The sequence below is a fragment of the Gallus gallus genome, chromosome 1, assembly GCF_016699485.2.
Source record: "Gallus gallus isolate bGalGal1 chromosome 1, bGalGal1.mat.broiler.GRCg7b, whole genome shotgun sequence".
NCBI classification, from domain to species: Eukaryota; Metazoa; Chordata; class Aves; order Galliformes; family Phasianidae; genus Gallus; species Gallus gallus.
This window is the reverse complement of record NC_052532.1, coordinates 189,382,026-189,399,103: the sequence shown is the minus strand read 5'-3', so window position 1 is coordinate 189,399,103 and position 17,078 is coordinate 189,382,026. Positions and strand designations below refer to the sequence as shown.

At 37.4% G+C, this 17,078-nt stretch overlaps 1 protein-coding gene across 35 annotated transcripts in view; it reads left to right on the top strand.

Moving 5' to 3' along the window:
• DLG2 (discs large MAGUK scaffold protein 2) overlaps window positions 1–17,078 on the top strand; it is a 999,237-nt gene that overhangs the window by 750,569 nt on the left and 231,590 nt on the right. For all 35 annotated transcript variants that reach the window (XM_040647195.2, XM_040647185.2, XM_040647172.2 and 32 more), the window contains one exon: window positions 12,053–12,121. In XM_040647195.2, the coding sequence (XP_040503129.1) occupies window positions 12,053–12,121 (69 nt within the window). The remainder of the gene's footprint in view (window positions 1–12,052; window positions 12,122–17,078) is intronic.

The window sequence follows — 17,078 nt, the reverse complement described above, 5'->3', positions numbered from 1 at the left end:
ATCTGAGAGTGACAGAAGTATGGCAGCATCTTTACCCTTCACATTAAAGTGAGATTAAAATAACCCAAGAACCTTAGATTTTTTGTCTGACTGGGGAGAAGTTTTTAATTATAAGTGATCCCTACTGTAGCAGAAATATTTGAAAAGCTTAATAAAGGAAATTCAGGCTATTGTCCAGGACTTATGTTATTAAGTGTATTAGCATGTTGATGACATTAAATCAGTTCCCAGAAGTGTCCACAAATTGACTGTTTATCAGCTCAGTCACATATGTGTGCTTGCTAATTCTGCAAATCTTTTGAAAACACTTCTCAGTGTTTTACTTAACTGATTTATCTATTAGGTTTGTAAGTAAATGGATCACCTCAATGACTATCATGGCCTTAAAGTTCTTCATAAATTCTTTTCACGGTTCTTTCCTAAATAGCCAAATATCACTTCAAATATTGGTTTTAATGAGCATGTTTAAATAAATAGTGCCTTATCAGTTAATATAGGGATATAAAGGATTAAGCTAATAGAATATATGAATGATCTATCTATTCCATTGCTCATCTAACACAATCTATGTCCTATAGTCAAAGACAGGCAAAATTAATGACTGCTGGGTTTGGTAAAGGTTGTAGTGTTGTGTTGTACTGTGGTAGACGCTCATGTCTGATGCTCCCACTGTAAGGAAACCCAGAAGGAGATAATAGTTTTTAAATTATTTTTTGATCTGGTTCTAGTGTATACTTCATCCTCAGACCTTATAGTGCAAAATGCTGAATGTAGTTAATGTAGATTAGGAGCAGAATAGTTTAAGCAGTTGAATTTATCTTTCATTTTAAAATACATTCTATACATTTCTGCATTTTCAAGTTATCATTCATTGTCTTGTTGTGTTGGTTTGTTGTTGTTGTTGTTGTTGTATTCTGTTGAGATGTCACTTACATGCATTGCGTTATTTCTGCTTTAGTTTTTCTCTTTACTTATTTCTGTGGCCTTTCCGATATTCTTGTTTGGAATAACTGCACATGCAAATATGCATGCTGGGCTGACTGCAATGACAGAAAATGAGATTAAACAGCAGCTTATGTAGAATTGCATCCTCACCTCTGGTCTGCTAATAAAATGAGATATCCAACCCACATTCCCAGTTTGCGTAGAGATAATGTATATCCACAAACTAGGGATAACATTATCTGAAGGTATCACACAGGTGCAGTAAACATTGTGTCAGAGGTAATTGCAATATAAAGTGTGCTCTTCTGATTTTCGATTGTAATCTGATTTAATGTTTTTTCTCTTATGATAATTATGATAATTCTTTTTGTTTTAACAAATCACTTGTACAGAAGCTTGGAGAATCATAATTCATAGAATAATTAAGTTTGGAAAAGACCTCCAAGATCATCCAGTCCAACCATCCACCTACCACCAATGTTGCTCACTAAACCATGTCCCTTCCCTCAGTACCACATCTAAACATTTCTTGAACACTTTGAGGGACAGTGACTCAAGCACCTCCCTGGGCAGCCCATTCCAGCCCCTGACCACTCTTTGAAGAAGTTTCTCTTAATATCCAACCTGAACCTGCCCTGACTCAACTTCAGGCCATTCCCTTTCATCCCATCGCTAGTCACCTGGGAAAAGAGGTCAACTGCCACCTTGCAATAATCTACTTTCAAATAGTTGTAGAGAGTGCTAAGTTCTCCCCTGAGCCTCCTCTTCTCCCTCAGCCAATCTCCATAGGACTTCTGCTCTGTTCCCCTCACTACCTTCATTGACCTTCTCTGAATATGCTGCAGGGCCTCAATGTTTTTCTTGAAGTGAGGGGCCCAAAACTGAACACAGCACTTGAGGTGCAGCCTCACCAGAGCTGAGTACAGAGGGACCATCACCTCGCTGCTCCTGCTGGCTGCACTATTTCTGATACAAGCCAGGATGCCATTGGCCTTCTTGGCCAGCTGGGCACACTGCTGGCTCATGTTCGGCCAATCACTGACCAACACTCCCAGGTCCTTTTCATCTGCATAGTCTTCCAGCTGCTCTGCCCCAAGCCTGTAGCATTGTTGTGGCCAAAGTGTAGGACCTGGCATTTGGTCTTGTTGAATTTAATCCCTTGGCCTCAGCCCAGCAAACCAGCCTGTCCAAATCCTTCCGTAGGGCCTTCCTATCCTCAGGCTGATCAACACTTCCTGCACTCATTTCCTGGCTGTTTCACCTGAACAGTTAGTGTAATTAGTTGCACTGCACACATAGCAGTTCATAATCACAGAAGAAAAAAATTTGGTCTTACACAAAAACAAAATTAAAATTCACATTTCTTTAGGAAATGTTCTTCTTGTACAAATATAATGATATAGAATCCCATGGGATATGGAAACTTTTGTTAATGACATACTATGATTTGGCAGGCAGTTTTTCATTGCCATTTTAAATCACTTTAATTAATTGTCATCACCCATATGCTTTCTCTTGAATGAGTAAAATTCAGTGCAATGACTCTGCCATGAAAAGAATCTTGTACTTATTTTTCTTTGAATGAAGATGGATAGAAACTTTGCAAATTAGTTTAATGTGTTGCAGTTACTTGAACTCTATCATTAGGGTTATTTATCTATTATTGCCTACTCTTTACAAAGAAGTTGCAGTATAAATGTCCTACGAATTATTTTTGAAATGCCTTCTGTACAAGGAAAGTCAGTCCTCCCTTGAGAAGAGAAAGATAAGCTGAGCTTTCTAGGGTTTAAATGCAGTGTTGAAAAAAGTCAGTATAACTGTTAAGATATAATTTGTTCATTTTGTGAAGATTGCTCCTGGATAGTTCTGTGTTGAAACCATCTAATACTTCCCTTTTTTGCAGCCTGAATTGGAATTAGGTATCTAATTCTTGAAGGGAAAGGAGCTCTCAAAAGTTGTATAAATGATATTCGTAACTTTGATACTTCTATGGGCTATTGTAGAAAAATTCCTAGGAATATGAAATCTTTCCAGATTTTTCTGGTGTCTGAATGATTTGTTTTCTTGTCTTCCCATTTATCTGCTATAAAGCTAAATTGTGACCAAAATAATTCAGTTAGTTTAAAAATTCTGGTCTTAGTTTTTACTAGCTGCTAGCATCAATATGATGCTACAAGTCAGATAAGCTTTTTCTTTATCTGGTAGGAGTAATTTCATTACTAGAAAACTTCCTAATCATTTATTTTATTTTGTTAAGAATGCAATTGGTAAATACATGCACAAGGTGCAGTTTGGGATTCTTACCTTATTTCTAAGTTTTATCATTAAAGGTTTCTTAAAACCAGTTTTTCAAACCCTTGCTAATGCCTTTTGACTTTTGTTTATTTTAACTGGATAAGGATTTTAGTGCATACCCTTGGGTCTTTAGTGGCACAGAAACCTAATAAGCTTTGTGTGCAGTAAATATGTTTCATTATGGAAGCAATATACAACTTTACAAATACATCGGCACTGGTGTTCTGAGGCACTGAGTGCTGTGTACTGCTACTGCCACAGAACAGCTACTGATGGAGATTGCACTCTGTGATCCCTGGGTACCCATTGACCATGCGCCCTGCAGCAGAGGCTCAGCTGTGGTGGCACTGGGCCATCACCTGCATCTCTTGGTGCTGGGGGCAAATGCACTTACACCAGCTGTGTGCAGTGAGAAGGAGAGCAGGCCAGCAGAAGGGCAGAAAGTCAGGGAATCTGTTTCTACTGGAAAATGTACATTTCCTACTATCACATGCATCAAAACCAAAGAACCACATTATATATATTTATGTGGCTGCACACATTATTGCTCTACATTTTTAATAGTTAAAATGCTGTCATGAAATTAAACAGGGCAGATAATGACAAGTAAAAAATGAGTGAGAAGCTGAAAGACTCCATCCAGTTATGTAATGCCACAAGCTCTGGCTCTCTGCCCGTGAATTGTTACATCATTCTAATTATTCTGATTATTTAGCATCTCCAGACATCCTTAATAAAAGTCTTATTCTAAAGTGAGTCCTTCTTTCCATAACATTGCAGAGAGTCTGACTGATTAAGATATTTTTCTATATGAGAGTATTTTCCTTTCTTGGAACTGATTCCTTCTTAGTAACAGTGCTTGCAGTAGTATCATAGAGAAATCAAACCATCACCAATTCTCTGACACCCCATGCAATTCACTGGAGTGGTAATGCTTGAAAAGCACTAATGCTGGAAGAGAATTAGGAGTGATAGCCAACACTAAAAGAGGTATAGCATTCATGTGCAGCAGCATGGCAAAAAGAAACCAATCTTGGATTCCAAAAGCATCATATCAAAGGCTGGGGAGGAGGGTGACAAGGAGGACTTTGGCCACTTTCCTCACAAGGAATAGGAAACTAGCATCAGCAAGGCACTGGTATCAGGGTATCACAGAGTGCAGGTAATTGGGAGGCCATGCCGAGCACATCAGGAAGCTTTCAGTCATTCCTGAACAAACATTCGCTGTTTAAATTCATGAAAGCAGCACTGCATCATCTTCCTCAGCTGTAATTAGAGCCAAACTCAGTTATTATGTTCATGGACCACTTCTAACTGATGCTGCTTAAACAAGCAGGGAGATTTTCTGTCCTCTTCCCCCTTTTTTTCCTATGTACATATTTCACTTGCTACAAACCTTTTCAGATGCAAACCTTAGTCCTTCACTGGTATAGTTATCAAACTAATTTCATCAAGGAGTATTTCTGCTCCCAGGTGGATCTTAATAATTCTTCGTATCCATCACAGCAACAGTAAAAGCAATAACAATAAATAATAACAATAATAATAACAACTACAATAATTTTAAAAACTGAGAATCTAGTCATAGAATCATAGAATGGCTTAGGTTGGAAGGGACCTTAAAGACTGCAAGTTCTTAATCCCTGGTCATGGACAAGGTTGGCCCACCAGCTCAGGCTGTGCAGGGCCCATTCAAACTGGCCTTGGGCACTTCCAGGGGTGGGGCACCCGCAGCTTCTCTGGGCAGCAATGCCAGGGCCTCACCACTTCCTGAGTACAGAATTTCTTCCTAACATCCAACCTAAATCTCTCCTCTTTTAGTTTGAAGCCATTCCCTCTTGTCACTATCAGAAAATCTAAAAAAATCAGCTCTGCTCTTCTCCAAGCTAAACAAGCCCAGTTCCCTCAACCTTAGAGGAGAGGTGCTCAAGCCCTCTGATCATTTTAGTGGCCCCCCTCTGGATGGTATGAAAGGGGTAAATTTAAACAAAATTACAGGTGTATCACATATGAGTCATGGATACCTAGCAACAAACTCTGCAAAAGAATAACCTCTCAGAAGAATAAGGTACCATGTCTGAGTCATTCAACCAAGTCTCACATGTCTTAAAACACCTGTTCTACTTAATTCTATGTCGGTTTGTCACTATGTTTTTTGTACTGTCTTCTTTCAGGATGCTTAGTTTGTGCAGTGCTCCTTCATAACCCTGTGGAAGTCTGTATTTACTCTTTGTATAAATATTGCACTACATGTGAAACTTCACCAACAGTGTAACCTCTCCACTCTTTTAAATAGCACTCCTGAATCTTTCAGTCCCCTGCAAATCATCCCAAATTTCTTCAGCTGTTTTAAACATTATGTTCACTGTAAAATAGCAGTCCCTTCTCAGATAAGCATATTTTCCATATTTTAAAGCTTATCATTATCTCCTGCAATTACCTCAGCCACGAGGAAGCAGATTTGAAGTCAGTGGATGTTTCACCACTTTGAAGACAGGTGCTGACTTAGGCGCACTGTAAAAAGAGCTGTATAATTAGCTTCATTCCAGAAGCTGCTGCAGTTCTGAAGTGTTCCTCTGAGTCACAGTTTCACCTTGCATTCTTCCTTATTTCTGTATGATGCTAATTGAGTGCTGCAATAACTCAAATACTTTAAGTTGGTAAATGTGGCTTACCACCTTTCTTTGGTTACTGCGTGGGGGAGGAAGGAGAGAAGGACGAGGTCAGCAACCCTGTTGAATTCATTATGCAAGAGAAATCATTCCAGAGGACCTGAACATAGATCACAGAATCACAGAATTGAGTTGAAAGAGACCTTTAAAGGTCACTGAGTCCAACTTCGCTGCAATGAACAGAGAAAATGTAGCATGCTCCTTATTCAACATATTTGTAGGCAGTGACTGCCTAATCCTTTGTTGTTTCTTTACTTTTTTCTACTGTGTAAGTATTTAGCCCAGCAATACTATTTGTATAATGTCTGTAGAGAAACCATTTTTGAACAAGAGTTATGGTTGCTGAGTCACTCCTGAAATCCTTGCTGCATGTGCCTATATATGAAAAGTGTTATAGCCCATGTGTGGCTATATTGCCTAAGGGTGATCTGAAAGTTGCAGGGTTGAATGTCCTTTTCTCTGAGGCTTCCAATCTACTTTTGATAGGAGACTGGTTAGTTTGATACTTCTATTATGAGTCAGTTACTGTGAGAACTGGATATTATCAGATTGTTTGTAGCTGAGATAAAATTAATAACAGAAAAAGGAAAAAAAAAAACACTCTCTGGTCTTCTAATTAATCCCATAGGAAAGCAAAACCTCATTTAAGTTAGAAGCTTTAGCTGTCGGCAGCTAAGAAAAGTTGGTTTCAATTCACTGAGCTGAATTAAGATTCCTCATTGATGGAATTAAAGGATGTTGCCTTTTTAAACTTTTACATCCATCAAAGCAAAGGTTTAGAAACTGTAAACAACTGCACTGCTACCTCTAGTCCTAGACATGCTGACAGTGCATCATAAAACCTCCACAAGTGGGTTTTCTAGTATTCTGTGTGAAAAGACAACGTGTCTTTATATGGGTAAAAAGCATCAGGAAACATTCCAGATTGTAGCAGCCTTCTTTCTTCCACTCAATGCATATGCAGGCTTTGGGATTCCCTCTGATTTGGGTACCATGCGGTCTGATCCCTTAGTGTTGGTCTGTCCTTTTCAGCTGCCAAGCTGCATTATAGAAGTTTAAAGTACAATGAATGTTTCCCTGATGTGATTCTTTCACCCCAGGTGGGTTTTTCACTGGAATGTTGCATATTGGTGAAAGTATCACATTGTTTGTGAACGGAAAGCAGTTGTTCCAGGGCTCCCTAGAAGGAAAAGAAGCATGAATGAGGATGCCTCCATTTTCAACATCACCCATGCAGCAGAAATGTAATTAGGGCTTCCTTGGGCTGGAACAGAATCAGAACTAAGGAGACTGGCTACTTCTCTCCTTATTTATATTGCTATTCTCATAATAAACATTTCAAAAATATAATGACGCTAAGTTGCTCTGGCTTTAGTATTTTAGAAAGACATGAAATGGCAGACTGTGCCTAAAAAACAAGTATGCAACAAAAAAACAGCAAAAATATGACTTTAGATACATTGAAAACAGGGAGATTCATTCCTAATCTCTCTATTTTGCACCTTATTGTTGTTTAGAATTTCATTCTTTGTTTCCTCACTCATAGGAATTTTCTTACAAGAGTATTATATACTCATTGTCTCAAAGAACTATAATTAAATGGAATTAAACTCAATGTGATATTTTTCAGGAATGAGTCTGTGAGATTTATTTCTTCAGGGAAATCCCATCTTCTGTGGATGGAGTACTGAGTGATACATTGAAATATTATTACTTATGTTACTGAAACTATTGAGAAGTTCATTCTGAATCATTTCACAAAATAAAATAGAGCATTTTATAAGCCTAAATGTCAAACTCTGACGATGTAGATCTGCGAGTGGAAAAATATGCTATTTACCTTCATGCCTCAATTCTCTTTTATGTGTCTGTATCTATCATAGAATTGATGGTGGCAATAACTCATTAGAAGTTCTGTTTTGTGCTATAAAATGTGTGGTACATGATCTTTGGCACATGTAAAAGTGTACTGAGCACATGATGGAAACCTTTCTGCTCATTCTACCAGTCTGGCATAAGCCATTAGGACCATCATCTTTTAAGTCATTCAGTAAAGAATTACATAAAACTATTATTTTTGTCTATGCTACATTTGTAGCCCAGCTATTTGCGTCAAATATTGGGAACATGTGTTTTTAGTTTGTAGATCCCATTGTATTCATGACCACACCTTGGCGTAAATTTGTACTGAGCATCACATTTTATAAATGACACATAAAAATAAGTTTTCGTATCACCAATTAAGATATATTTTCATCAAAAGAGGCTGGGATTTGATTTGATTTTGTCACAAATACCTAGGATTGGAAAGTGATTGCTAATGAGTGGAGTATTGCCAATAGCTGAGCTTCCTGCTTGGCAGGGGTGAGGTATGAGGTTCCTCATGCAGATCTGCAGAGCTACGTAGTCATTCCATCAGAATACTGAATTGAAACTACAGCTTTGATTCATACTTGCTATGGAATTACATTACTGAAAAGAGTATTTGATAAACTAGAAAATACTATTACCATCCATCTAGTTATTTTCACTCCATGTTTGGTATGTGGTGAGGATGTTATGCTCTCAGGAATTTGCTTTTCCCTCTGAATATTTTTATTTGCCAGCCTGCAATCCTTTTGTTGATTTGCTGGCCCTTGCCCCAGTCGTAGCAGTTGTGTGCAGGGGTAACCCCCAAGCAGGCATGGTGGCACAGCCCAAATTCTGGAGTGGCTTAGGAGAGTGATGAGTGAGTTCTGGGTACCTTGCCCTGCTCCTTAGCTCTTACATATCTGATATTCTGAAAGGGATGAATTGGCAAAGCAGGGCTTTGGAAGTGCTCTACGCTGGGCACAACAAAGGGAGGAACTTCTGGAAAAGTTGTTTGCAACTACTTTCCTTAGAAAGTTTGTAATTAGGATTTTTAGCAACCTATCTAAATAGCGTATGTTTTAAGCAAAAATAATTCACAATTATAGATGGAGAAGTATGTGAATACAGAAATCCAGGAATAACTTGATGAAAACATGGACAGTACTGACTTTAGCTCTGGGTATGCCTACATTTAAAAAAGTAATTCCTTCCATATCAAATAAGTTTGTACCATGTCAAACAGAAGATCATTTAGAAAGACAGAGTGGGAGTTTCTGTTAATTCTGTAAAGACCATTTTGAACAGTGTATTGACAAAAATCTTATTTTTTACTGATCCATTATATAAAATGATTGGAAACAGTGATCTGACAGATAGGCTGTAACCTACAGGTTTTGCACCAAGTAGCCTGGGTTAAGTATTAATCCTCAAAGGCAGTTGTATTCATCAGTCAAATTCAGTACTGCTGTTCAAGTGGGGACTAAGAATCTATCACAGTGAGTTGGTTGGCCCCTTTCTTCAATTTGACTCTTTGAGTGTAGCAGCAGTAATTCACCATTCCTCAAATTACTTTGGTGAATGCAGTCCATTATTTTATTTGCAACATCCAAGCACAGTTATATTGCACAGTTTTACTATTCCATATATTTCTGTGGCTGTGGATTATTAATTATATAAGTGGACAATTATTTGCTTTTAGTACTTTTGAATATTCTGCCTTTAATGGTCTCATCTTTTTGTTGATTTTGAAGCTGGTCAGAGTTTCACAAGTATAACCACTGGTAGCAAAGTCTTTTTTAGGAGGAGAAATAAAGTTTTCACAATTCAAGCCAGTTCAGCTAGATGTGGTTAGATGTAAATATTTCGGCTCTGCTCATAACAACACAGGTCTACTAAGGAAAAGTGCTTTATCGGCACTTAGCATCCCTTTCCTATGACAATATTGCTCTGTAGAATAGAAGAATGTTACCTAAGAATGAGAGGGTTAGTTCAGATAAATGCTGTGTTATATTCGAATACTTTTGAAATATTCACTCACATTCTTGCAGGCAACCTTAAGTTGCTACCTTGTCATACCTTGTTAATGGACTTTCACTTCCATCAGAATATGTAGCACCTGTTGCAAGCATAGGAACTGCTTTCTTAAATTATCCATTGTGGGTTTGGCATTGGCTACATAGCTCAGGTTTGGCTTTGCAATCTTTCCTTTAGACACATGCCATGTGACTTAGAGGGCTACCACCTGTGAACAGGTGAATGCTCTACTTTGTCTGGTGGCATAGTTAAAGGAGGCTGCCTGGGGAAGTGGCAGAGTTGCTGTCCCTGGAGGTTTCACGAAATGTATAGATGTGGCACTGAGTGAAATGGTTTATTAGGCAGGATGGTGATGGGTCAGTGGTTGGATTAGATGATCTTGATGGTCTTTTTCCAACATTAATGATTCTATGACTGCCCGCATCATCATCCCTCCAATCAGTGGGATTCTTCTCCCTTTATCAGCCATAGCTCTTGGTGCAACATCAGGGAGTACCGTTTCTGAAACTCAAATGCACGGGGAAAGATTGAGATGTTATGGTTCTGCTGTGCTACTCCTGTCTCACATGTATGGGAGAAAGTTGAGGGGGAAGCTGTTAGCTTCCTTGGTCATTTAGCTGGGGAGCCATTACAGAGGAACATAAGGATATGTGTTCCCTTTCAGCTCTGTAGTGGAAGAGGGACGGCAGATAAGTCATCCTAATTTTAAAACTTATATGAACATGTAAAGAAAACATTTTAATGCACTTCCTAAGCATATGCAAGATGCTAACTTAATGTGAGATTTTAACTAATATTCTTAACATATTCTACAGTGTTTTCTGACACGATTCCATTCAAACTGTGATGTCAGACTCCTGATACTCCCATGTATGCCTTGCTTTGTAGTAGAAAGAAGTAGATAAGCAGATAAAACTCGATAGTTCTTCTTATAAGGGGAATATACTTTCCCACAAACCTGAAATACTCAGAACAAGGCTAAGAACAGCAGTTTACTGACACAAAACATGAGCACAATGGCCTCAAATGGAAGAATAAGCAGGTAGCAGATCATTTGTTTGTCCTGCTGCTTGTCACAAGTCAATGAGAAAAATCCAATCGTTGCTGCAAGACAGACAATAGTGGCTGTGTTACAGGATAAGAAACATGTAAAATAGTTTCATTATTTGTTGATTATGAATATCTTAGCTCTTACTGAGGATAAGGTCTGCTTCCTTCGAGCACTTCGAGTGGTATACAAAGCTTTTAAGCAAAACAAAACCTGCAGTTAGTGGAATAAACTATATAGAACTAGGAAAGTTTTTTTTAATCTGTGATTTTAATTATTAATATTTAGCCTCTCTATGTGATGTAGCCATTTAAACTAATTATAGAATACATCCAAACACTTCTGCTTTTTTTTTGGAGGCTCTTTTGTATTTTATCAAACACACTGTCTTGGCTAAGAAATACAATTTGTTGCAGCTATCTGACTTGTTCTTATTCACTTATATTTTCATAAATATTAATGTTATTTACAATAGTGCAATACTGAATTTAACATTTCCTGTGTAATTCATTAGGCTTATAGAAGCTATCTTAGGAAAGCAGCCATTAGATATCAGGACTGCCAATCAAAATAATTTCTTATTTCACAGATCCTGCATTTTCCATAGAAAATACCTTTTTTTATTCATTATATTGTGTCTTAGATTGATAAAATTTCTCATGGAAAAACTTAAGCTACTTAAAATCTGATGGAAATAGTCAGTGTTGATTGAAATTGGTTAAATGCGAAGTTAAAGTACAATGCAGTTACGAGCAGTGCATGTCCTCTTTCACCAAGCATTCTGGTTGAGAAACACTAAAAATTAGACTGATAACTTTATGCTTTACTGTTTTACCTTCTGCTCTCAAATTAACATGCATTTTATGGTTAATATATTCTGCAGAACAATTACCGTCTGAGTTATTTTAAGTCCCTGAATTCCATGCATATATTTATCTTTTTTAAAAAATGAATTAAAAAGACAAGAGGGAATTAATCTCTTCCTTGTAATTTCTTGATGAGGAATGAAACCTGATATTAAAGGAGATAGGCTGAGTCTTTATAAAAAAAAAAGTCTCAAAATGCCATAGCTATGCGTAAAACAATCTGATTGTTTGTTTGTTTGTTTTCTGTTTTGGTGTTACCTAAACTGTTAGAGAGAATAAGAGCAAAAGAAACGTGTATTTTGTTAACAAAAGCTTTTCTTTATTCTCCCTTGACCATACAGTCATTCCCAGCACAGCACCGCAACACGTCCGCCCACAGTGAGCTTGCAGCGGACCATCTCCGTGGAAGGGTAAGATGATTCTCTGTTGAAGCTGCCTGTAGAGCATTCAGATATCGCTATGCCAGACACTGAACTCCTCACATACACGTGGGATTTCACTGCTTGTGTTGCTGCATGCCACAATATTTAAGTCAGTGAGATGCAGAAATAAATGCTTTCAAATGAATACTGAACCTTTTTCGATATTTATATTGAAAAGTTTACTTTTTATGGAGATATCTGTCAAGAATATCTGTCATATATCTCAAACTCTTTGTTTAACCTCACTTGACTACTGTGAAGATTCACAGGTATTAGCTATAAAATGGTTACCACTGATCATGGCAATTCCCCATGAAGTCTTCCTGTTTTTTCACTATTTGCAAGAATTCGCTTTGGAAAAGCGGTGTCCTAGTCTAAGGTTGAAGGAATACTGATAGAAAACAGCAATCCCGTGCTGGTGTCTGTGTATATTAATATGTTAGTTGTAGAAGCATAGCTCTGCATACTAATCTGACTTCATTTTAACAGAAATAATTGGGTAAAATATGAATAATTCATAACTACAGTTAATATTTTTGCATATTTATGATATTAGAAAAGCTGGTATTTAACACTGAATTATTTAGACTTTGATTGTTCTTACTGGTGTAATTTCCAGCAAATACTACATTTATTTCTCTTTTCCCATAGAAATGTGGAACTGTCTGAAGTATTTTGTAGGCAGGGGCAATAACTTGTTGTGGGCTACTCCTAGATCCTATTTCAAAGTATTTCTCCATTACAATGAAAGTGGGAACCCAAAATTTCCACACAGGAAAGGTGTCATCTTGTTTGTGTTTCGTTTTGTTTTGTGTTACAACCCCACTGTGCTGCAGTGAGAAAAGAGTAGATAAAGGAAGTGATACACTCCTCAGTGAAGGCCAAAATGTTTTTGCCACAAGTCTCAACTCAAAATATTAAACAATTGTAAAAAAAAAAAAAAAAAAAAAAAAAGAAACCATAGTAATATATATATATTTAAAATGTATTTTGACTGCTGCATTAATTTTCCACTGAAAACAAGACTAATTAATAAAGTTGTAAAGTTGTTGTAGGAGAGGCTCATATGGGCTCAGGGCTTTTTTCTGGAAGGCAATTTTATAAATGAAGTCCTGATCAGCCAGCCTTCTTGCTCAAAGCAGGGCTAATTTCCAATTTAGATCCAGTTTCTTGAACCCTTGTCTAATGAAGCTGGGATTGTCACCAAATGCCCAAAGAGGTGCTGGATGCCCCATCTTGGAGACACTTAAGGTCAGGCTGGATGAGGCTCTGAGCACCTGATTAGTTTCAGATGTCCATGTTGATTGCAAAGGAGCTGAACTAGATGACCTTTAAGAGTCCCTTTCAATTCAAACGACAATATGATTCTGTGAATTCACAAGCTCTGGGTAACCTGCCTCAGTGCTTAAAAATCCTCACATTGGATTTTGTTTTTATCCTTCGCTCTCTAAACATTCCCCAGCCTTTTCCTCAAACCAATTCATGAGGAGATTGATGTTAGGAAGAAAAAAAAGAAGAAGAATTGACTGAATTGAGATTTAAGGAAAGAAATTCTATTATGATGCCTCTGACCTGGTCTGCTGGACTCCATAATAAGGAGGTACCCTGCAGACTTAAATTCCCGTTGAAATTTGGTAATCACTTTGTCTGCATGAATTTTTAGATAAATTGCAAAATCTGCACTGGCCACGCAGACAGCTTGCATCTATTGTGTATGAATCATTAGAGCAGTGGGAATCTGCAATTGATATTACAGGTCTCCTGCTATTCAGGAGGTAGAAGAGTATCTGGTTTGTAATTATTACTAATCAACTTAGGCTGAGTCATATTTCATTTCATGTAAGAAAGTGGGACTGTTAGCCTGTTACACCACTGAGCAAATAGAAGCAATCAGCTCAGCTCTAAATATTTCATTATAATAAAGCTCAGTTGAGCCTAATGTTTTTGTTAAGTCCTTACTGCTAAATATGTTTATAGCTAATTTAGTTTGATGTCAAAACAAAGTTATTTTTCTCTTTTAGGAACCCAGCTTCCATCTGTAGAGTCCTGTATTTAGGTGACTTATTATATTGCTTTTGAGTTGCATTTCATAAATGGCTACTTTACCTGCAAGTCATCCCTAATCACACACTGAGATTTCAGGCCAGCATGCTGGCTCTGTCTGACCAACTGTGTAGTCACTGCAGTAATACAATTAGTGGATTCTCTGAAGGAGAAATGAAATATTGGAGGGAAAAAAAAATGCAGGTAGAATCACATTCAGTGGCATTTATTCCTTTCCACCTTGTTGAATGTATGGTAATTGAGTTGGCTAGCACAGATGTTTTAAAAACTTTAATAGGTTTTTAATTTAGGTATTGGGTTCATATCTAAGAAAAAACATTTTTAAGGCCTGCTTTTGTAGACTTCATGTTTTGAAAAAAAAAAATCACAAAGTGAAAAAAAAAATTCTTTAAAGCTTAATTTTTCTCTGTTTTCAAGCAATATATTTATCACAGTTTAATAGCTGTACATGAGGTCAACAGATCTATGATGTGTACAAAAGCATGAACTTCACAGGTATTGGACATCATTTGTCAGTGCAAATTCATTTGTGACTTTCCTAATGGTTTATCTGTATGGGTTACAAACAAGAAGACTCTAATGTTTGGATTTGAAAATATTGTTAATCTGAGTTTTTTAAATTATTTTAATGAACAATTTTTACTGACTATTCAAAATAGGAAAAATGTTGGATGAAAACTAAAGGCTGTTACCTGGAAATCATACTGAACTATCTCACAAGGCTACATTAGTAGCTTATGATAAATACTCTTTCTCCAGTTGACATTCAGACTAAGTTGTATTTTACATGATAACAGTCATCTCTTCTGCTGAGATACTTAGAAAGTGGGATTTCAATTTCTTTCATCAAGAGTATTTTGAATATCTCATCTATAAATATTAGTATGCAAATAAACAGCATTTGAACCATCACTGAGGGTAAGAATTTTTATTCTGAATAGGGCAGATATTACAGGCAGCACTGTGTTTCAAAAGTATCTCATATGAAGTGATTCTGGATGCTTGCTTCCAATGGACTCTATATTGATATTTCATACATGGCTTAGAGGCATTGCTATTTTTAGGTATTCTCTTAACCTTTGAATGCCTCCTGTCTCCCAACAGTGTGGTGGGGTTGCCTATCACCATTTCCATCTCCCCTAGCTTCATTTACAAACTGAAAAGGTGGAGCAGTCATGGTTTATAATCCTTAAAAGCAGAATGGAAAGCAGCCTTTTTAGTTTATGCCTGTGCTAGGGAGTAGCAGGTGGAGGGAGATGCAGATTTTCAGATTTATTTTGATTATTAGTGTGTAAATAATACACCTCCTAGATCAGGGAAAAGAGAGAAATGATCATGTGAAACAAAGTATAAATAAATAAGTGTATTGGAATAACCATCTTCCTTTCAAAGCTACAGAGCATATTACTTGTCCAACATTGTTGCTCTTTAATTCGGTGTAATTCCTCAAATCTAGGAGACGTGCTTCTGTGCCTCTGAGGTAAATGTCATGCACGGGGGTAAAAATACAGACCAGTTTCACTTCTCAAGTAAGAAATTATTCCTTCATGCCAATTCTGTCTTGCTAGCTGTAAGCATGAAACATTGCCTGGTGTGCAGGCTTTAATTTCTCTACAAAGGACAAAATGAAAGACCATTAAAGTCCAGAGGGGTTCCCACAAAGCAAATAAAATTGCCCATATATAAGCCAGTGCACTCATGCATGCATCAGTCAGGTTGAAGCCTGGCTCCCAGTAGGTTCCCTCGTATTAAATATACTTCAAAGTTTGTGACAAGTTAGACATGAGGTTTGGAAAATAAATGCATAAAAATGTATTCATTATTAAACTTAGGATAAAGTACTGCTTCTATAGCTAATGCCAATATTCAATCAACAAGAAATGCCAAAGAAACTACAGTCAAGCAGATAAAATAGTTTTTCAAGAAGAATAGATAAGTATAGTAAGCAAAATTACATTTTGCTATGAGATATTCTAGTGAACATCTCATACCATGCTGAAGTTTTAGTTGTTTGTACATCAGCACTTTGTAAAATGAGAGGAAAATCAGCAATCAATTGCACATTGTAATGAATATGAAGACACCAAATGTGAACAAAACACTGTCTGAGCATAAGAAAGCAAAGTAACCCTTCTGGACCCCGATGCTCATTGTGACAGTGATGAATAACAGGAATTTTTTTAAAACATGAGAGGAAAACTTGAAGTATTGTAAAAGAAATGGTTTGATTAACCAACCGAGTCTAAGCAGGCACAGCTCCATGCTCATACAGTGAAGCCAGACACCATGATGCACAGAAGAAAGAGGGGTACTTTGATCCCGAGATGTCATATTCTCCCCAATAACTAATGCATGACCTTAACCAATTGAAGTAATTTCTCTCTACAGCTTATTTCCTGCTATTTGCAACTAGTAAATAGTGTGAACGCTTTGTGTTGCATTATCATAGAATCACAGAATAATTTAGGTTGGAGAAAACCTAGAGATTTCCACGTCCTACCATCAGCTTGATCTACCAAGATCCATGACTAATCCATGTCCCTTAATGCCATGCCCACACGTCTTAAATACCTCCAGGAATGGCAACTCCACCACTGCCCAGGGCAGCCTCTTCCAATGCCTGACCACCCACTCTGAGAAAAAATTCCTCCTGAAATCCAGCCTAAACCTCCCCTGGCAGAACTTGAGACTGTTTCCTCATGTCCTGTCTCTTCTTGTCACAGTGTGCATAGTGGCTTGCACAGAGGGTGGCCTTAACTGGGGACTGGGTGTTGCACTAATGATAGCAGCCAGACAAATAAGTATCCTGCTGGGCTTTCTATGATGTGTGCTACTATAACACCAGCCCAGCACATGCATGAATGGATGCATGATGTCAATA